This window comes from Opisthocomus hoazin, chromosome 5 (assembly GCF_030867145.1).
Source record: "Opisthocomus hoazin isolate bOpiHoa1 chromosome 5, bOpiHoa1.hap1, whole genome shotgun sequence".
NCBI lineage: Eukaryota > Metazoa > Chordata > Aves > Opisthocomiformes > Opisthocomidae > Opisthocomus > Opisthocomus hoazin.
The window spans coordinates 68,475,219-68,497,507 of record NC_134418.1 but is presented as its reverse complement, the minus strand read 5'-3'; the positions used below and the strand labels follow the sequence as shown (position 1 = coordinate 68,497,507).

Genomic DNA, 22,289 nt, shown 5'->3' with positions numbered 1-22,289 from the left:
TTAATAGCCCCATCCCCTGTTCCAAACCCATAATTCAAAATTTTAAAAAAGCAAATCAGAGACTTGCTATAGCTATATCTATCTCTAATCTTTGCAAATACTTTATCATTAGTGATCTATAAAAACATTAAAAAAAATTTTTTCAAAAGCAGCATAACTACTATGGTGTCTGCTTGATTAATTCTGGGCCTTGAAAACATCAGCGATCTAATATCTACTATTAAAATTTTATATTAACTAAAGAATTTTCAGCCTTCTTATAGAAGGTTATTTATATTCCACTTCCTGAAATGGAAATTCAAAGTTTCCTGAGGAAAAAAAATGTTTGTGACTCACTGTGGGGGTTTTGCCAGATACATCCCTTTAAATCTGAGCAAGTCAGGCAGTATGGGTAGCTTACATAAATCTGAAAGAAAACATTTTCCTCCGGTTCCACCAACGTACCAGTTTCTAGAGTTCTACTTTCAGTTCAGCACAACTTACACTTTCTGAGCGACAGCACACAAGTAAAGGACCTCCCAGTAATTTTCAGTGTTGCACAATTTGTAACTTAGAATTTCTACAGCGTTATCTTGGGATTCAGAAAGGATATTTCAGATGAGAATATAGGGAAAGTGAACTTGCAAGACCTGAAAGAAACAGCAGAACAAATTCTGATTCATGCCCTTCTTTCTTTGTTCTGAGGAAACACAGAAAGAATATTTAATAGATAAAATCTTTGCAGCTTAGTTTAAAAGATAATAAATTAATCCTGATAGCCTCAGTTGTGTTTTCAGGAAAAAAAACTTATTAGCATGTTTGCAACAAATTAAATTCACCGAAGTGAAACACGGTTTAAAGGCAACTCCACTAGTTCAGACAACTTAAGAAGCTGCTGTATGACTAAATAAAGTATATTTCTCTGTTTAGCAGGGTGAAGGAATTTCCCCTCCCAACGCCCTAAAGGCTTTTGATGCATTTTTTTCTTGTTCATAGCAGAACTGATTAATAGCTATGGCTTAAATCCAGCGTGCAGTTTTGGCAGCTGCTGATGGACTACTCCATCTCCTTGCTGCTCCCTCTTTGCTACGCACGACACGTGCTGTCAAATGCATGCTGTCAAAAGCGCTAAAATGATTCACTTTTAGATCTGGTAAATCTAGATTATAGCTAAAGTAAGTTCCTTCTTAACTTCAGGTGTGGAAAACAAGCAAACATATAAAACACCCTGTCAGTTTTCCTGTCAAATTTGGCATGCCAGTTTTCAAAGGATATAAAAAGAACCATCAGGTAGAAAAAAGGGTAAGTTTTTCCACTGTTTACAGAACAAGTTTTAATTAAACAAAATGCAAATCTTCCAGTGACCAACAATGCAGCTATGAAAAACAAGCACGTCTTAGGCTATTCGAAGTCTATTTTTTGCCTCTATAGTTTACACAAGCAGCATTGTCTCCAAAATTACTGTTTAGCTATGATGGAAACAGATCTGTTCTCAGATTACCAAAACATAGCCTCTTTCTGCAGTACAGTCTGGAACCAAGAATTAAGAAAGAAAACTTTATTTAAGGTATTTATGAACTTTATGCTATGAATTTTACTTCAACTCCTTGCATATAATACAGTCTTAGCAAGAACAATAGCATCCCAAACACAAATACGGATCCTACTCTTAACACTTCAAGATCATTTAAAGTCACAGAAATGCTTGGCTGTCTTAGATGCCAAGGAACGAATGCGTTTCATTTCTAATGGCAACAAATGGTTGAGCCTTTCTCAGGTTTTAGATTATGGTTCTGTACGGAAAGAAGAGAGACTCTTACTCGAATTGTCACGACCAAGTTTTGAAGCAACAAAAACTTCCTGCATCTGTAAATCAGTCCTGCATTTACAGATACTGTATTGTCAATGAAAACGGGACAAAAAGGTTAGCCAGATACCGACTTTCCCACTATAAGCACTGTTTTGTAGCCAAGCATAAACGTACACAAAGGCTGTTTATTTAATTAGTTGACTAAAAGTATACCTGGTCTCCCCACAGGAAAGTTTTATCCTCCCCTCCAAACCACACAATCATGAATCTGTGGACAGCTGCCTCCCTCACCCCATTTACGACAGCAGCACTTTCCTTTCAAAAGCCATGCCAGACTGGTAAGATCAGAAATAATGCTACAAAAGATCCAGCTAGCCCATGGCCCTGCACACCTTCCAGAACTAGGAAATACAAGCAGTACTCCAACTCTTACTTTTAAGTCAGTCTTGCCTCATGGTTTCATACAGCAATATTTATCTCCTTACCAATGGGTGCAATGAGTTGCACCACATTTTTGTAAACTATTGGAAATAGTTAGGGGGCTGTTTCAGTTTTTCTTACTAATAGCAGCATAGTGAGAGGGGACACACCTATCAACGTCACAGACATCCAAAAATTTAGGAACACCTGTAGATCAGTTTGCTTAACAGCTGTTTAATTCATTGGTGAAATAATACTTGTACGGGAATATACCAAGGAGACTGCAAACACTTCACTAAATTTCATGAAAATGAAAGCTGTTATTATCACTCCTACACTCCCTCTCTCTCCAGACAGGTCTATAAAAAGAACAGCCCGCACAGGCAGTCAAACCTAGCTGACATGAGCGGAGACATCTACAAAAGCTGCTCTGCTAGCACAGTTTATGTCACTACTCCAAACAAAATGAGTATTTGGTGACATGACATGATCAAAAGCATTTTTGCTGGTGTAAAACTGATAAGAGCATAAGTTAGGCTGGTACCACTGTACAGGAGAGCATCACTGACATTTCTCTTCCTTCCGAGCATCCCGGTCCAGATATAAGAAACTCCCACAGCTACAGTACTGTATGCAATTTATGTATGACACTATAGTCTCCTAAGTCATTAAAAATGTCATTTAAATCAAGGAGCAGCTAAAATCCAGTTCCAGTTAAAGCACACTTCTACCTGGATCTGAATGAAAGCTATAAATAGTGGGTGGAAAAAACAATTCAGAAATATGTTTAAAAGGTGCTCATACTGAAAAAGCCCTTCACACTATTTTGCAATAAAAGATATTCACATACTTTCTTCTGTAAATTAAAACTAACGAGGTTATCTTAAAACTTAGCTCAGTTGTCTTAAAGGAAAAAAAATGGGCTGAGTCACTTTCTCCTTATATAACCTTCCTCCGAAAGTTTCTTCCACCACTATGGTAAATGAAACAATATGTCTTTATAAAGAGCCACAAATCAAGTGCCAAGTGGCTGGAGGGGACAGATAACGGGGGAGCGGAGGAGGGGAACGGAGCTACCTGGAAACACGCACCACGTACTCTGACCTCCTGTCCTCTCCTGTTTCATTCCCTTTCCTATATTAACCATCTGGGACTTTGCCTTCAAAAAACCACAAAGCTCTTAGAAAGATAACATTCTGGTAAAGTGGTTAATATTCATCCACTACATGTTAAAACGTCGCACAAAGTAGTACCTACTCCGCTGGCTGTTCAACTCTTTCTGGCGAACATGACTGCACTTCATTATTTAACAGCTTCCTCAGCCTCCAGAAACTGTCTGGACTAGTGGGCTGAAGGTTATTAACATTTTTAAATGCTTGCAGCTAATATTTCCAAGTTGTTCAAGAGAGTAATTATTGCCTGTATTATTCTTAAATATTAGCACCTCTTCATACGAGATGATCCAACATACACTTTCAAGCTGGCCATTAAATTTCGTTCGCATATGAACACTTTTTTCCTCAAAAACACAACAGGACAAAATATTGATACTAAATTATCTTTCTTGGGTTTAAACAACATAGGATATTCCATTAGGAAGAAAAGCTTATATTAACATGGAAAAATACTAATTGTATACAAAATGCATTCTACGGAGTTACAGGATGCTGTCTTCCTTCTGAAGGAAATAAAAAAGAATTACAGATGTTTATCTGAATAAAAGCATTACACAGACAGCAGCATGGTGGTGCTCAGGTTGACGCAGAGTATCTCACCTAGGCAAGCCCCACAGAGAAGAAAGAGAGAAGACCCATCCCCTTCCATCAGCAAGGCCCAAGCCCACATGCACACCTTGACTCAACCAGCCTAACAGTGATAAAACGCTCTCCCCTCCCCTAGCTCAGAAAGAGGGTCAAAGTGATCTGAAACTGTAGCAGGCTCCCTAACAACAGCCTACTTCAGTCTTCCAGATTGCCAGGATAGCTTCACCGATAATCATTTTTGTCGCTACTAAGTTTGACTGGCGAAAGCTTTTCTCTCATCCTCACAATTCTCAGTGTTTGTCTAGGCTAATCACGGAGAGCCAAGAACCCACGCACGGATGTGGTGTAACTGCGTTAGCTACTGAGGACTGCATGACCCTTACACATTCACCTAGTCAGTCAAACTGCAGGGCGTCAGAAACACCTTTTGTCATCCTTAAAGAACTCAAAGATGCACAAAAATCATTTTCTCCTGGGAGCGTTAAAAGTGCACATGGGGGTCAGATGAATCGATTCTGGTATTTTAAAACTAACGTTTTAATGACTCAGATAATTTAAATGGCTCTAATGTCCCTCCAAACAGCAGCCTACCGCCAGCCCCACCAACAGCAAAGCCTTAAGAGCAGCCCTGTGAAGCAGGCACCGTCTGCCAGCTGTCCGCAGGGTAGCGATTACAGAAGGGCAGTACACTCGTTAGGCAGAAACACCACCAAGGTTTTTTCTCTACATTGCTGTCAGTGGGAGCACTGCAACGTCCAGTGATGCTCAAAGGAGCTGGACACAAATCTACACAGCAGAGGGTTTACTAGAAGCCAAATTGGCTGGAAAAAAAGAATACTCAAGTCCTCTGCTTGCTCTCCTCGCTCTAATGAGTGCAAAACAGTCCGGCATTAAAATATTTGCTGACACACAAAAATATACCTTCTAATCTCACCCTAAGTTTACATTGACTATAAAAGCATTTCTTAGTGTCCAGATCCACAGTTTTTCCCACTGCTCCTTCGTCAAGTGCCAAACAAGCAGCAGCTAACAGAAAGTGCATGAGATAAACCTCACTTCTCAAAACTACATCGAAATCTAACTAAACACCTTCAGGGTTTCACTAAAAGTTATTAATTAGTACTTAATTCTGGATGCCATCTATATTTTTAAAGCTGGCATAGTGTTTGAATAATTTACTGCTGGTCGATTTTCCAGATTACAACCTTAACAGACCAGGGGAAAGCCTGACAAACTGCTACCCATAACCCGAAATACAAAATACCAAGTTGGAAAGTACGTCCTTGTTCTTACACTCATTTATGCTATTTTACAGTCCTACTACACAAAGCGGATAAATTTTATTTCCTTTTTTAAAGAACACATTTTATTTGTTGAAACTGAGGATAATTATGAAATGTTACCTCTGTAACTCACACTAACCAGAGAAAGACATCGTGAGAACAAACTAACAAAACACGCTCCACAGCTGAACACGTAGCGCATACCCCTGTTATTTCAAACACTTCATGCTATCAATCAGTACCAATTCAGTATAGCTAAGTTAGTTACAGTTGCCGTAACTCCTTTATTCTTAATACAAAATAAAACAAAACCAAAGAAACCCACAGGACAGCAAGGGCATTTTCTTGATTTTATCCAAATGTAAACAGATGTTTGAATAGAATTTTTTTAATATAAGCACAGTCAGAAACCATTTCTAATATGTGTCATTTCAGTATCATGTTGTTATTACTGGGAACTTTATTGTTTAATAAAAAGCAATGTAAACCACAGACTATTGATTAAATAGAAATTTCATAAGTAACAACCCCCAAAAAATAATCCTAGAGTGGGGTTTTTTTTTAAATTCTGCATACAGAGATGTCAGTGCAATGACTATCTCATCCTTCAGATTTTGACACTGTATGGGATTTATAAGTGCAGCATTTTTTGTGGTTGGGAAAGGAATCTGTCCCACATGCAGCAAGTACCCTTCAGTGCTTATGACACACTGAATTCCCATTTACCCCTAAAGCATTTTTTCATGCATTGTTCATTACCAGAATGAAAAACTTGTGAATTTTAGTAGTTGAATCCTAGCAGCACAAACCAATCAGAAATAAAGATCCCCACACAGAAAAGCCTGCAACTTTGAAGACACTGAGAAGAGAAAGGAGCATGAACAGTAGAATGAGAAGACATAAAGGAAAAAAAAAAAAAAAAAAAAAAAAAATCACAGTTGATACTAACTGGGAGATTCTCAATTAGAGAAAGAAAAAAGTCTTCTGCTCATCCAAGAAACAGAATTAGATAATGGTAGTATAATATGCAAAATGATCCACTACGTGGGTGATGCTGTATTAAGTAGTCCAACATTTTTTCTGCATCTGGCTTTTTATCAGGTCACTACCTGGAAGCTTCTCACACCATTTTCTGTATCTTGGATCAACATACAATCTTCTGGTTAGCAGGTGGTCTCACACATCATTTATTTACTTCCACTCCCCCCCTCCCTTTTTTTTTTTTTTTTAAAATCACAGGAAAAACCTTTACCAAGTTCTTCACAGATCTCCTGAGAAGATTAACTAAAATGGTGAATTAATTCCCTAGGAATAATTTCCTTTTAATACTCTCACAGTAAAGAATTTGTAAGTGAAATAAGTTGGAATTTATTTGAAAAGCTACTGTACATAAATATGTATGTTCCTGAACAGCAAGCTCCTGACTAAAATCTTCTAAAAGACTCACGATTGCAGCATCTTCAGGTTTTCCAAGTGTACTCTGAGCAGGTTATCCTCCCAGAGCCGCTGCAATGCAGGTATCGCAGGGGCCACACAATCCTTAGAGCTGGAGTTTGCTCAAATGCCTCCACAACAACAACGCGCTGCTGAGCACCCTTGCGCTGCCGACAGACCACCACATGTGATGGTCTGCCACTGGATGCAGTCATAGCTCATCTACAGAACAACTAGATCTTGCTTCTGCAACTACTTAGTCACATCTTAGCCATTTTCTTCTGAAAAAAAAACCCCACATGTCCATCCCAAAAGATAAATGTCCATTTTGAAATTCTAGAGAGCATTCAGACACTAAACTAAGAGCACTGGACACAGAAAGGATCATCTTCAGCACTCAACACATGCCCTCTCACCTGAGTTTACAGCTGCCAATTCTACTCATTAAATTGAATACAAAATTACTGATTTCGACATGCAATGTGGTTCCAGCTGTTTCAAGGACAACTTTCGACAGACAGCAAAGCACCAAAAAGATGTTTACCACCCCCCTACATCTTACAGCTGGAAGAGAAGACGCAGAGGTTAGACGGCAAGGATTTTTTTGTCTTAATTGCAGGTCCCTGTTATTTTACAAGGTTAGCAATTAGGAATACAAGAAAAACATAAAAGTAGCCTAATTGTTCTGGTGACTATTTGAAAACCAAAGGAAAGTGAAGTTGTGAAAACACACAAGTTACTCTCCCGCTGCAGAGTCTGTGGAGGATTTTGGCTGAGCAAGAAGGAGCAGCTCCAGTTCATAAGCCTTCTGAGCAACTCGCATCAAAATGACACTTTTGGGGGTTTTTTAGACCTCTTAGTTAAATACCAAATTAAAAACTGATGTACCAATCATCAGGGCACCAAGAAGGTTAGGAATAGGAAGAAGACAGAGAAATAATTTGTTCGTTATTGTTTTGTAACAAATCCCAAAAATTCTTGGAATAAACTTAAAAGAGTCTGGTCAGTACTTTGAATTTCAACAGGTAAGAAGGCTTTAAGATACACAGAGCTGGTTTCATAAGCTTCTGTCATCTGTCACTGCAACTGAGGATGAGATAGTTAAAGAGTGACAGTTAAACTCACATGTTGTTTTCTTGAAACGTATTCAAGACAACAGATTGCAAAGTCTCTTCAAAAGTAAATGCAGAGTACTAACCGCAAATCAGGTCCATTATAAAAAGTTATACAACAGCCAGATACATTAATCTGAAGTTAAATAAAATGTTAAACTACTGTTGACCGTCCTAATTCTAAATACAATTTAGTTTATTGCATATGGAAGAATGAAACAATATAAAACAAAGTCAAATGACATAATAGTCATTATAGACTGTACAACATACCGTCAAACCTGTATTCCAAAAAGGAGTTGTTACCGGTCATCAGTTTCAACAAGTACATAGGTTTAAACAAATTTATAAAAAGGGGGAACATCACAAGAAGACTTGGGGGTAGGGCCTTTGTTTAGTTAAAGATTTCAACCATGTCTTCAAATATAAATTTGTTTTAAATTCCTTATAGCGATTGCTATTCCTCAGACGTACTTTAAGGCACATGCTTGCTGGAAGTGGTCATACCACAAGCATATAAGTTCAGTTGCTCTGCTGCATAAACAATAATGACTAAACAGGGCTGTTTGTGAGAAATCAGTCCTGAATTTCAGGCCTTGCACTGAACCCTGACTATGACAAAACGAGTTATTTAGTCAAAAGCATTCACTGCACTCCAACATCTTTGCTGCCCTCAGCATTGCCGTATTCTCTCAGAGGACTGGTTTCAGTAATTGCCTTTTGTTTGCAAGTTTGGGAAAAACTCTTACATGCACCACAACTTGCAAAAAATTTCATATGTTTCATGACCTTGCGCTTTTTACTCTCACCGCCTCTGAAGCGGGAGAGATGAAGGCATGTTGGCACTAAGACCATAACCTTGAATGTTTGGTGGAAGCATAGGGAACACATGGCCATGGCCCCAGCATGTATATACATACTCCTGCCTAAAATAAAGTTGTTACCGCCATCTGAAAATCCACATAGGAAATAAGTCCTACCAAATAGGATACAGTCTATGTTTCCTCTGCCTCCACATCCCAACTCAAATGTAGGCTCTATTCAAAGCAGTAATAATTCAAATAAAGTGGTTACTGTCTTTTCATTTCAATCAAACAGTCATACAACTGATGTGGACACCAAGACGTGATTTTAAAAGTCTCATATGTTGAGGTGAAGCAGTATATGCCACAGTCAAAAGCATGAAATCTGCGGAGCTGAGGTTCTGTGTTTCATTGTGGAAAAATACTTTCTGTGCAGTTCCCTTTGGGAAGGAGAGAGGAGAGGATATGCCAGAAAACCACAACAAGCAGCATTTTTGGAAGAAGGCACTTCCTGACCTTAGCTTTCAGATAAATCCCAAACTCAAGGCATCGATAAATAAAAGAAACAGGAAAAGAAATCAAGTAAGATACCAGATTTCATTTGTATAAAGCAGAACTTTCCTTCTTCCTTAAGAGAAACTCCAAAATAGCTTTCCTAAAGCAATGCACAGTGCGTAAGTAGCCATGTCTTACCAGCCTAGATACTGGCCCTGCTCTTTCTTCCTCATCTCCCGGCTCATTTTACAACTGATTTGGAAGTATTCTTCACTACTGTCCATAAACAACATTCAAGCCTTTCAACACCCTCAGGCAACTTACCACAAACTCACAACCAGTTTAGCACGTTAAATGAGTTGAACACATTATAGTATGGTTGCAATAGTTAATAAGAGTGTCTAGTTTTTTCCGACCGCTTTACACATTTTTGAGAGTTGGCAAGTTCTAGCTGCCTTACCTCCTACTGAAACCAAGACTGCTCTGGAACAACCAGTGTAGGTATTAATTCATTATGTGTAGCTTAAAAAAGTGATCTTGGGAATGGTATTTCAGCAGCTATCTAACAGCAGAGGTGACAGGCCAATATTTGGCTGACAAATTGTGACACACACACTCTAAAAATAAACAGCAAGGTATGAGGCAGTAAACATTACAAAGCTATAGCACAGATTTTTTAAAACTTTTTTTTAAATTCAAACCTCATGCAATAAACCAAGATGCCTTGTGAAGTTACCCACAGCTAACAGAAGTAATACTTCACCTAAAAACTATTTACAAAGGCCGGGGTAACCATTAGAGCACCTGTTTGAAACAAGCCTCCTTTGTTCAAAAGAAACTCAAGGTAACTCGTATGCTGGAACGTGGGCCAATGTCAACAGCAAATCCAACTGGATTTATGCAGGTTGTGTCACTATAAACTGCGCTACTTTCGTCATGGCTAAATGTTCATTTACTACCGAGCTAAGACAGACTGTTAGAAAGTGCCAGTATTTTCTCTTTAGTTTTAAATTCACGTAGAGTATTCATCCACATGAGAACATCAGACCCCAAACACAAATGGTAGTTTATCGACTTGGAGTTAAAAATTTGATGTACACCAATTCCAATGAGGACCTACTGAGGTTATTTGTACATTTTGTTTTAAAAGTGGACAATAACTTTTACAATGTACACTGTATCGCAATTTGTAAATAAAGAGGAGTTTACTTCCCACTCAGAAATTAATACAAGTGAATGAAAGCATTAGTCAAAAGCACCCTGCTGTTTCTTTCCAACTGCTCTCCTAGTAAAAGTATCTGAAGTGAAAAAAAAAAACAAACATCACCAAGAGAAGTTTAGACAGTGAGAAACTATAAGACATGAAATTCATAAGACAGAGGTTAAACCACTGTACAGGCCTAGGTACAAAGAGCAAGTAAGAGAAGAGACAAATTTAAAAAGTAGTAATAATTCACCTGTGCATTCAGAGACATACCATCTTCTCACATGGATCAAAAAGAAGTAATCTACCACAAATCTCAAATTTCTTTGCTCCAGGTCCTTAGAATTGCTTTACAAAGCTAGCAAGGCCTTTATACACCGCCATGTCACATACACAATCATATTCCATCAATATCCAGTAGCACAGAAATTTTTCAACTACTAAAGAGATATCCCTCTAAGAGTTCTCTTAAATAGGAGAGTCTTACAAGCTTCTTAAGGAGGATTTAGGAGTAGTGAAGACCAGCTATCCATCAATACTCAGTCTGGTAAAATAAGAGCTAGTAGCACTAAAGCATACAGCTACCTAAAACACAGCAGAGTTGGAATACACTCCCCTCTTCCACCTCGTCAAACATCTACAACAACAATTACCATCCTTCCCTCGGCGTTGTTACCTCAAATCATTCTTAATAGCTAGGATTGAATTGCACTGCCACCTGATAGCCGTTCAGTGGCCTACAACCTAGGAGGTGGCATTTTCAAACTAAATCATCACAAATTAAAGCAAGGCATCGGCACCAATTAGCAGCTTTCAGCAGTACCAGGGAAGCTGTGACAAGGACGGAAACTCAATTACCCTCATTCCAGCAAGCGCCTGTTCCTGGTCAGCATGTAGCTGGCGAGCCACTTGTGTTTCCTTACCTATGGCACATGTGAAATACTTCAGATCGCTGCGTGCTGTTCACGGAGCGGTCTGATGTTTTTCTGCTTTAACAAACACATTATACACCCCCAACAAATTTGATGCACCATTTAGAAATGCATACCATAGATTGGCGGAGATCACGAAATGCAGCTCAGCCTGAGACCCTCACACAATCACCCTTCCACAATTCAGAGTGAAAACTGCCTCGCTGAGAGTGTTTACCATCTGCTCGCTGCCTCCTTAGCAGGGAATATATTCAACAAGCTACTTAGCTACTGCACTCAGAAAAAAGAGTTTAGAGAGAGACCATCTGACCTGCACTCTTCATCAACCAGTGCAAAATCTTTTTTCTTGTTTCATACTCAGATAGAGCATTCTCCATGAACATATATTGTTTTCTTAAGATACATTTGCTACTTGGTCCTTTGAGACTACAGCCAAAAAAGAACCTACGCAACCAGACTGTATTTCTCCAAGTTCTCAACAGGTATTTCATCCACGAGCTGAATTAATATTTTATAAAAGAACAGTACTAATGTAATTTCAATCGATGGGCCATTCACTGCTTTCACTGGAGAAGCTGCCAGTCGTTAACTACCCTCAACGGGAAATCACCACAACGTGTGCCAAGATCAACTACCTCACTGCAGCCTTCAGCATCTTGTTACGGCTTTCATAACCAGATAAAAAGCCCAACCACACCAAACATCTTTGCCACACATTCTGCTTCAGCAGCACCTGGCACCTGCATTTTTCCTCCAGTTTCTGAATCTTTCTGGAGGCTGTGGCTCCTCCAGAGTCAGGGAACGATTCCAGTGGCAGAGCTCCCCAGCAGGAGTCACTTTTTAATAGCAACAATTTCTGATCAGCTGTCACAGAATCCAGAGATACTTTAACAATATCATTGTATCTGCTGTGAGGCCTGCTCTTCCTTGATGATACAACTTAACACACTTTAACCACATTTTAATTTTGCAGTTGCTAACTCATAAAGTTCAAAGCTATTTCAACACTAAGTACCACATATGTAAACGTAATAAAATGCCATGAATTCAAAATATTGATGTAGCTATTTAAATGGCGTCTTTTTTACGACTATAGCTATGCCACCTTCAAAAACGGAAGGAGCTGCAGCAGAGGGGCAAAAGCGAGTGCTGGAGCACCACGTCTGCTTTGGCAGCGGCCACCCGCCCCACAGCAACACCGACAGCAGGTACCAAGACATCTGCGATACCGCAGGGCTAAGTCCCTCTCTCAGTTCAAAATGTCTCTACGTATTTATCACTAAGTTGTGTGTTCTGCCGCGTCTTTTGAAAAGCAGTCGAAATCCATTCAACTGTTCCACCACTCACACAATCACAAGGTGCTGCCGATTTCAGCAAGACCACGTACTTTGTGAAACTGTTCTGTTTGGTTGAGGGAACAGATTCCTGACAAGATGAAGCACTCATCTCAAAGTGAAAACAAAAACATTATGAGGTACCCATTTCAGGTATGTCCCAGTAGATTTCAGATACCAAATGGAAAAGCATGCAAGTCACTTAACTTGCATACGAACAAACAGAAGTTTCACTTCACAGCTTTGTTTGCGCCCAGGAACAGAGCCCACCAGCATCCATTTTTCAGCCACCGTGTAACAAAACAACATAAATACACACAAGATTCAGTATCAGCAGTATAAGGACATACCAGGCCTTAGCATCTTTATCCACTCAATTCAGCGCACGCAAAGGCAGTATTACTACCCAGGTTTCTTACTGTCGCTATATTTTAACCAGGAAAAACCTCAGAGCTAGAGACTTATTACAAAAGTTTCCTTTAAGATTAATCTTCGGAACAGCAAACAATATCGAAAGACTTCTCTCTCTTGCACATATGCCTTGGAAGTAAAAAACAAAACAAAAAAATCCTCATTTTAGGAAATGCATCAAGAATAAATAATCTCATAATATTCCATCCAGTTTAATTTTTTTTATGCTTCGAGACAGTGTTTGAAAACAGAGCACCGTGTACTCTCTGGAGGAGGTTAAGCTGTTTCAGAGGTTCCTACGCACAGCCATAAGCATTTATTCTCAATCTTGTAGCGCAAGTCTTCACACCGTCAGCTGCACCAACACTGACATTTGGAGCCATAATCTAAACCAGACTGAGTCACTTAGATTTTAGTAAGAAAAACTCCCCCCACACACACTACCTCTCGAAAATAAGTCACTTTTGTTCAGTTAACAAGATTGTATCACTTATCCTGTTTATATTGTAGCCGCACAAACAGTTGGATCAGCACAAATGAGGCAGCAGCCAACATCAGCATGGGAAACAAAGCTCTTAAACAAGCTTTGCTGCTAGAAAAATACAATGTACCGCAAAAGATTTCCCCTTTGGTTTCAGCAAGTCAAGTCTCAGACGGAAGAATCTTCCAACTGTATTGGTGGTACAGGCTTGTTTTCCCATCAACTGCTTACAGACCACATTTGTATAACATCCTATCTCACCCCTCTAAATTTTGGGTTATTTTTTGCTTAACAGGACAAGAAGTCTGAATGACTAATTCCAAATGGAAAAGACTGTACCAATATGTTTTCCCTCACCTACAAAAAAAGTAAAATAAAGATGGGAGACAAGAGTATCCTTAAAAATACAGAGCTGCAAATACAAACTGGAAAAAAAAAAAAAAAACCCACCCTCAAAAATTTTCAAGTGTCATCCCACAAAGAACAGGGTCATCCCACCAGGAACAGCATCCATCTTCCCCTTTGGGAACCTGAAATAACTATGAAATAAATGTTTTCATTTACTAAGCCTAGTTTACTTTAAGACACACAAAAAGCAAGCAAAAACAAAACCAAACAGCCTGGTAAAGACAGTCAACAATAGGCACGCTTGACCAGCATGTCTTCCACGAAACATAATACCATTTCCCAGGTAATTTACACTGATGCCAGGTGCATTTTCCTTGCATTGCTTGTGTTTATCAGAATACACACAAACAAGAGAAAAATGAGGAAATCTCGCTATGCGTACAAATATTAACACAAGCAAATTCCTTCAATTTTTACCAGCACTGAAAGATAAAGTCATTCTCTTCTTTTCTAAGAAAATTTAAATATTTTAACCTTATCCTATTCCTTCAGTGTTTTAATCAGTTAATGACAGACATGCTGCTCAGTATTGTTGGCCACATTTCTTTAGAGCTGCTGAAAATGAACTATCAAATCACTTTTATTCAGGTCAGACAAGACAGAGACACACAAAGAAATACATCTACAGATATATGGGCAGAACACGGAGACACCCAGAGAGAACAAACAGCTAATTTTAACTCCAAAACAAAGCTGCGAGAAAAGCACTGCAGTGGGGCTCCTCTCTCCCCCTTTTCAAGAAACGTGGTCAACTTCACCAACTTCAGAAAAAGGGAAGTGGAGCACCACTTCCATTTCGAGACTTATTCAAACATCTCCCTTCATGCAAAATATATCCAGCAAATTAAATCTGCAACGCTGGCTGCAGCAAACCAGGGGCGCAGGCTCAGCTGCCCTTCACAAAGCATCTTTGTAGAGCTATCTTGCTGCCAGCGCTCCTTTTGAATTCCCAAACAATACCTCGCAAAAATTAGATCTCCTACTGTGGGAAAGTTCCCAAAACACAAGCCAAAATATATTTTCTCATGAGGATACAAAAAAGAACCCCTCAATGAGGAAGTCAAAGTTCTTACAATGACTGTTCAGTGTACATACGGTCAGTCTCGGAACATGCTAACAGATTTCAGTAGCGGCATTCTGATTTGAGGGTAAAAAAAAGTTATCAAAATCAGATCAGTAATTCGTCAGAATGAATTGGTAGCTACCACTTGGTAATCCACATAAGCATACAGACTTTTAAAGACTTTTAAGCATACAGGTTGTTAAAAATAATGCAATTCAAGCAACAATAACTGTTTTCACAAAACCTTAGATAACCCCTATTGCGATTAGCACAAAATAAATGAAGCATCTTCAGAGATTACGCTTAAACCTTCCTCTTTTCCAGGTACAAAGCGTTTTCCGTGAACAACCTGATAACCCACGGAACACTGTACACTCCTACTACGGAAAAACACGATTCTGGGAAAGCGTTTGTGTGTCATTTGCTTTTGCTGATGGACACTTGTACACCCAAGACAGGAACGAACTCTCAGTCCTTTTTGTCTCAGAAGCTCAACAAACTATTCTGCTTACGACGAGGCCGAGAGGAAGCACTCAGAAGCCCGGCGCGGCAGCCGGCCTGGCTTCACGACGCTGTCCTCCATCGCGGCCTCCCTGGCAGCAGGGCCAGCCACCCGGCTCCCCGAGGGGCGAGCAAGGACGGGCGGGATGGGGTTGTCCCCTCAGCACCACAGCTCCCACCTCTGAACAGCACGTCAGGGGGCAAGCAGGTGAAAAAAAAAAAAAAGGCTCGGGCTGAGGAGAAGACCCCTGGGCTTCAGACCCAGCACAGCTCACTTCGGTAACCTTCCCAGGCAAGATGGCCAGGGCAAGGCAAGGCAGCAGCATTCTGCTCCCAGTTTTTAAGTGCAGGAGAGTATGTCCACAGGGCTGCCACGCACGCTCACCGCTCGCAGGAACATAGCCGGCCCGAACCCAGTGCAAATATCTCCGCGGCCACAGCAGGGCAGAAATCAAAAGCAAACTCTACCAAACAGGTAATTAATCAAGCAGGAAATTACACAGAGCTTATCGGTGCTGCAGTTCAACCCTCACTTTCCAAGCTACCTAGTTTCAAATTGGCTGGGATATGTACAGCTAACCGAGCTGCAATCATCTGATGTAATGAGAAAGTGGACGAGTGTTTTGGACACGGCTTCAAATCAGCTATTTCCACTGACAGGTAAAGGCTCCCTGATCACACCAAGGTCCTTGCAAGCGTTGGTGAAACTCATGTTACCACAGGACACAAAAATGCAGAAAGTACCAGTCCTACGACAGGGAAGAACTACTGCAAAAGAAATCAAAAATTCAATGTTCTCACCGCTCTCAAAGCTCTTAGTAACAAACATACGAACAGCTATGGGAAAATGCACCCTCCATCAGAAAGACTGGGAAACAAACATATTTTCTTTCAAAACAAACAGGATACTGAGCAGCCTGTTGCAGTACATGCCCTTAGTTTTAGGAAGCAGATGAAAATATACAGTGGAAGTTCAGAATCAGACATTCCAGGGCTGTTTCAGCAGACTGAGATTAGAGGGGTCACAAGAAAACTTGGGCTACACACGGGTTTTCGGGTTTAGTTATCAGCCACCAAAAGATGCATTCATACAAGTGAGCTTGTTGGGCATGAAATTATGCTGCACAGTAATACTAGCTCGAAAGAAAACATTAAGAGAAAAATATGTATATTTACCTCAAAAATACATTCTCTAATATTATTTCTGTATTAAACAAATACATTACTTGCTTTGTCAGGTAAAAGTCTCACTTTTTCCAAATAGTTACTTTGGTTTTTTATCCTCCCAGTTAAGTGCTAAAACACAGCAAGAAAAACCTCTGTGGCCAAATCTATACATACACATGTCTATTATAACTTCTTCTGTTTTATCTGTATCTGTCTCCCCCACTCACAGCCCAAGAGACACCACAAGACACCACTTAACTTACAGTTCATCAGACACATACTAGGGATGTTAACTACTTTGAACAAGTTTCCAAAACCCTGTAGTGTCTGGAGGGCTTTTTGTCACTCAGACCAGCTACCCTGACAGCTGACTTTATGATGGCAACTTTACTTCAAACCAAATGTCAAGCAGGAGAAAAGTGCCTGGACCAAGAACTTGCAACAGCCTTTCCTCATTAAGCTGCATTACTAACGACGCTCACAATGTTAATGCAAAACATAACGGGCTTGTGCCCCCACCTCAGAATTGGTTGGTGCAGAAAGCCTGAACGCTACCATGGGAAGCACAGTCAGGAAGCTCATTTTGTTGGCCAAATGGGCTCCCCCCAAAAAAACAGAACGTTAAACCTTGCAAAGTAAAGCTACTCCTGAATAACCACATTACAAAGCCCTGAGATGCGTGATGGAAAGACCATTCTCATGATGTAATACAGCCAAATATCAGGCATCAGCTGTCACAGTCCTACGCTTTATTTAGGGCTGCTGAGAACCAGCAGGAGAATTTAGCAAGAGAACCAGTTCTCAGCACGATACCGCTGCTGGCAGCACAGTAACAGGCGTCATCTTCCTCTTTAAGTACTGGCATCAAAAAGATGGTAACAGGGCAGCACACTGACAGTGAAGAAAACCTGAAAGTAAAACCCAAGCTGCAAAATATTTTTGTTTTCCAAATGAAAGAAATCCCAGATACGCTCTTCCAAAACAGACTATTTTAGTCTTCCGGTGTATTCAACACACATACACACAATAAGCCCAAATTTAAAGACTAACTATAATCCTCCATGCTAGACTTACACACAAAATGCTTATTTTCTATGATCTATGAGAACGAGACTGCCTCGTATTTATTTGCTAAGAGATCACTATAGCAAGAAGGAAGTGTTCATTTCTGGCTTATCTGAAGATTGCACACAATCGTGTTATCGGTGGCCACAAGTATAAAAACAACACCACTGGGGAATAAGCTGAAAGTTTATTTGGAAAAAGCATAGGTACATCCTATAATTAAGCCATTGTTCCTCTCAAGTGCTCGAGGAGGGAATATCTGCTCAACAGTAGCATCCTGTTTAGACGTCTTCTGACATGAAATGACGCACTAGGATTAAACTAAGGTCTACTGTACAGTTCTCCCCTCCCTTTACGATGTGGTCCAACGCTGCTACCTCTCTGTTGTTCGTTACTGCTGTACTGAATTGCCTCAACGTACCAAACTGGCAGTTTCCAGAAGAAAACCTTAGGCACCTAACATATACAAGGCATACATTAAAAATATTTCTTCCTGCAGACATCACTACATAGCATGAAAACAGTGAACTAGTATGCAGAGTTTCTGAGGTAACTAGTTATTCGCATACTATGCCATGCAAATGAGTTGTCAGGATAAAGAGAGAGATTAGGGCTCTATTTCTCGTTTGAAAACAAAAGCAGCCCTATTTTTTTCTTTCCACATTAAGCTACACAGTATAAAACTGCACGCTTTCTAAAATGGCCTGTGACGCCAATAAGAATTTGTTCTGAAAAGACTTAAAGCTATAACAGCTCATATAAGATGACATTCGGAGGGGAAAAAAAAAATAGATCGCTATTACTCACAGCTTAAGGGCATAAAACCATTTGTAATTTATGAACATTTAGAAGTCAGATTCCCCAAAGTAGTTAAATTAACTTCCTAGTTCACATCTTCAAAGAGAAAATGAATAGTTTAATAAAGCAATTAAAGAGCAGAGCTCTGTTACACAACAGGCATGTTCAAGTACAGGCCACGTACACACTTCTTTTTATTTTTGTGTCTCTTTAGTCAATGGAGTATTGAGTTGTAATTCACAAAATTCAGAAAAAACTCTGAAAACGAGGATACACCAAAGAGATACAGATCTAAGAATTTTCCAAAGCAATTGTAGAACACACAATTTACCTCAAAAAAAAAAAATCCAGTCCAAAATTACCGACAGACTTTTGCACTAGAGAAGTTCAGGCAAAGTTAAGTTTGCTTTCTCCGACACTGTGCATCAGATCTCGCAGTTCTTGAAGCTGTACACACAAACGCGAGTTGGATCTGGCTATCCTGCTGTCACACCTCTCCCCTCCTCTCCTCTGAGCCTGCAGTGAAGTCATGTTGCCAAATCTGCACCACGACAATCCAGGGTGAACAGTAATGTCAAACACATATTTACCCCCTTGCGATTCGGGAGAAGCTGAGTCCCAATGAGTTTGTTAACGCAAGTAGGCAGCAAATATTCTGCTAACATACTTCTATTATTTCTTATACTGGCATTAGTATGACAAATACTCTTTCCAAGCCTCTCTCAATTTAAAGACATCTCATGACTTCTCAAAAGCCAAAAATAAGTCACTATCTTTATGAGATAGTGTAGCAAGGAAATGAAAAAGCAAGTAAAGAGACAATAAGAAGTTACTCTGAGGAAGAAAAAAACAAGGCTTTTGTGTCTTTCTATAGAAACTTATTTTTTTAATTTTACTTAATGACTAAAAGATGATATGCATAAGCGTATACCTTTCAAATTTCAGTACTGTCATAAAATAAAACTGAATTTCCAGAATGGACAATAAACATTAGAAAACTCCTCGACACCTTCAATTCAGCACGAGCTGCTCCCAAAAACACCAAGGGAACTTTTCTGCTGCAAGCCCTGCTCTCCCCAGCAGCAACAGGATGGCATGTCTGACCACTGGTTTCAAGTATTTCCAGTGCTAACAACACATCATGCTTCCCACGAATTTGGTCTTATTTGTGGATTATTTTGGCCAGTGTCAGCTTTGTGGATTTAAGAGTGGGTTTCTTTTCCTGTGGCAGTTGCCACAGCAGGTTTCGAGTCTGCTGATTCGGGAGGTTTTACAGCATTAACGCAGCCCTGGTGTTCCCGACTTAGCTCTCTGCTCCGTGCCCTTCACACCAGCTTTATGCCTGCATTCGGGCTGAATTCTTCACTGCGTCATGGCTTACTTTCTGCCCTTTTTTTTTTTTTTTTTTGTTTGTTTTTTTTTTTTTTTTTTGTTATCCCTTCTAGGGAGCAGGGCTGAGCAGCAAGGACAGGAGAAAGTTTAACAGGTCACCTCCACAGATCATGTCACAGGGGAAGCATCATCCCCTGGGCCCAGCCCGGTGGCCCCACGGCCTGACCAACTGGTTTCTGAGCATCTGCTGTGGTCACTCCCCCGAAACACCCAACCACCCTTCGATAACCATCTCCGGAGGCCGGACACCACCGGCAGGCTCCCCTGGCTGGAATGTACACCTCTACCAACAACAAATGCGAGGGATCTCGCCAGAGAGGCTGCGGAGAGTGTCCTCCCCAGGAGAGAGCACCCGGCCTCCTTCAGCTTTCACAACACGCTGAAGGGCTGGGTCCAGCACTGAAGGCAAACAGACATTTGGAAAAGGTCAAACAAGGACAGAGAAGCAACTTTAGCACCAGGAAAACACATTCCAGAAGCAGCTTTTTTTGTTAAAAAAAAGAGAAGGGGGAGGAAAAAAGAGGAAGATTTGCAAAAGAGACATGCTAAGTGCAATGCCTATGCAGTCAGTATATTTTTTTTCCATGGGAGTTTTTATTTTCTCACACGTATTCCATGAGCATGAGGATAAAAATAACATTACCACAATGACGTATGTATAGTAGGAGGAATGACTTATGGGTGCCGACCGAAAGCCAAGGTTTCCTCTTTGCCCCCAATTTTAAAACACCACCAGGCAACCAGCCGCCAGCCAAAACAACCAGTAATACCACCTCTTCCCCAGAACCAGAACACAGGGGCTGCTTGGAGAGCAGGGTGAGCCTTTAGGAAACAGGACAGATGGCATCACAACTCCCAGCAAAGTAACTCCTTGTATCATTAGCCACCGAACCGCGGCTTGACACAGGGATCAGCGCAAAGCTTATTAGTCTCCAGGCAGTTGGCAGCAACAGCCACTGCAGCAGCCGCCCGGGAGCAGAAGGAACTCATTCAGTTTGGTTGTTTTTCAGGTCATGTTAAGTCAAAATGTTTCCGTACGCGCTCCAGTCCCCGCTTTAACCTTTCCCAGCCTCTCCAAGCGCAACCAGGCTGGCAAACAGCTTCGGCTCCAGCGCTCCTCCGGCAGAGCGGGCCGCAGGAGCCCGGCGCGGGCATCTCGAAACTCCCTGCCCGGTGCCCGGCTGCTCCACCCCGCTCCGGGGAGCCAGGGCCCGGCCGGGCAGACCCCCGCTGACCTCAGCCCCCGCCCTACCGAACCGTGATGCAGGACCAGGGGCTGAATCCGAACCCGGAGCCACAGCGCACCGCCGGGTAGCAACAACGCGAAACGAAACAAAAAACCCCACCGCCACCCCAAAATTCTACTCCGAGCGCGTTTTTCCTTCTACCGGAAGCAACCTTCGGGATAAACCCGGCGGGCCCCGCTCCCACCCGCCCCCAACATGCGGGAGCGGGAGGAAAGTTGCGCGTCCGAACGCGCCTCTCCCCGTCCCCGTCCCCGTCCCCTCAGCTCGCCGCCCGCCGGGAGCGCAGCGCTGAGGAGGGGCGGCCGGGGGTGGAACCCGCGCCGGGGCCGCTCCGCTCCCCCGGGAGCGGGGCCGTGGGGCTCCCCCTCAGCCGCGGAGGGCAGCGGGGCGGACTCCCCCGCCAACCCCCGGCGTGTGAGGGCGTCGCGGGGTCCGGGAGGGGGGAGGGGGGGGGAAGTGCCGCCTACCTGGGGGCTCCTCTCCGCCGGGTTCTTCATCACGGCCTGGCGGAAGCTGTTATCCACGTAGGACGCCATCGCGGCCCTCCTGCCTCCCGCCGCCCGGCGAGGGGGATGAGAGGGAGGGCCGGCCGCGGCCTGGCGCTGCGCGGCCGGAGCGACGAGGCGGGAGGCGGCGCGGAGCGGGGGCACCGCGCGCTCAACAGCGCCGCCGCCCGGCGCCGGCCCAGCCCCGCCGGCGGCCCCGGCGGCGGCAACGACCCAGCGCTCCCTCGCTAACCGGCCCGACGCCTCCCGCCGGCCCGCTCCGCCGCATCCCCCCGGGCGCCGTCTGGTCTTCCTCCTCCTCCTCCTCCTCCTCCTCCCATCCGGGCTGGTGAGGGGGCTCCGCGCCCGCCTCGCCGACGGGGAAGTTGCTGGCTGCGGGAGGTGGAGCGGCGGGGCGGGGTTTGCGGGGGGGGGGGGGGGGAGGCGCATCGCCCCCCCCCGGTGTTTCTCCCCCAAAACCTCCCTGAGAAGCCTTCCGTGGCGTTAACCCGCGTCATCACGGCTTCGGTGACGCCATCCTAATGGTCTGGGTGGGGAGCGAGCTGGCCATTAATAATAATTCATAATAATTCATCATCATCATCATCATAATTCTGCTGGATCCGGTCTGGGGAGGCCACCTGTTGTCTAGCAGCGGGCTCTTCCCACGTGGAGTTAAGTTTTTTAAAGAGTGAAGGTCTC

The 22,289-nt window shown here is 42.3% G+C and overlaps 1 protein-coding gene across 6 annotated transcripts in view; it reads right to left on the bottom strand.

Moving 5' to 3' along the window:
- RAPGEF2 (Rap guanine nucleotide exchange factor 2) overlaps window positions 1-21,741 on the bottom strand; it is a 191,446-nt gene extending 169,705 nt beyond the window's left edge. For all 6 annotated transcript variants that reach the window (XM_075421642.1, XM_075421645.1, XM_075421644.1 and 3 more), the window contains exon 1: window positions 21,570-21,741. In XM_075421642.1, coding sequence (XP_075277757.1) covers window positions 21,570-21,638 — 69 coding nt within the window. In that variant the 5' untranslated portion in view covers window positions 21,639-21,741. The remainder of the gene's footprint in view (window positions 1-21,569) is intronic.
- Window positions 21,742-22,289: the final 548 nt, after the last annotated feature.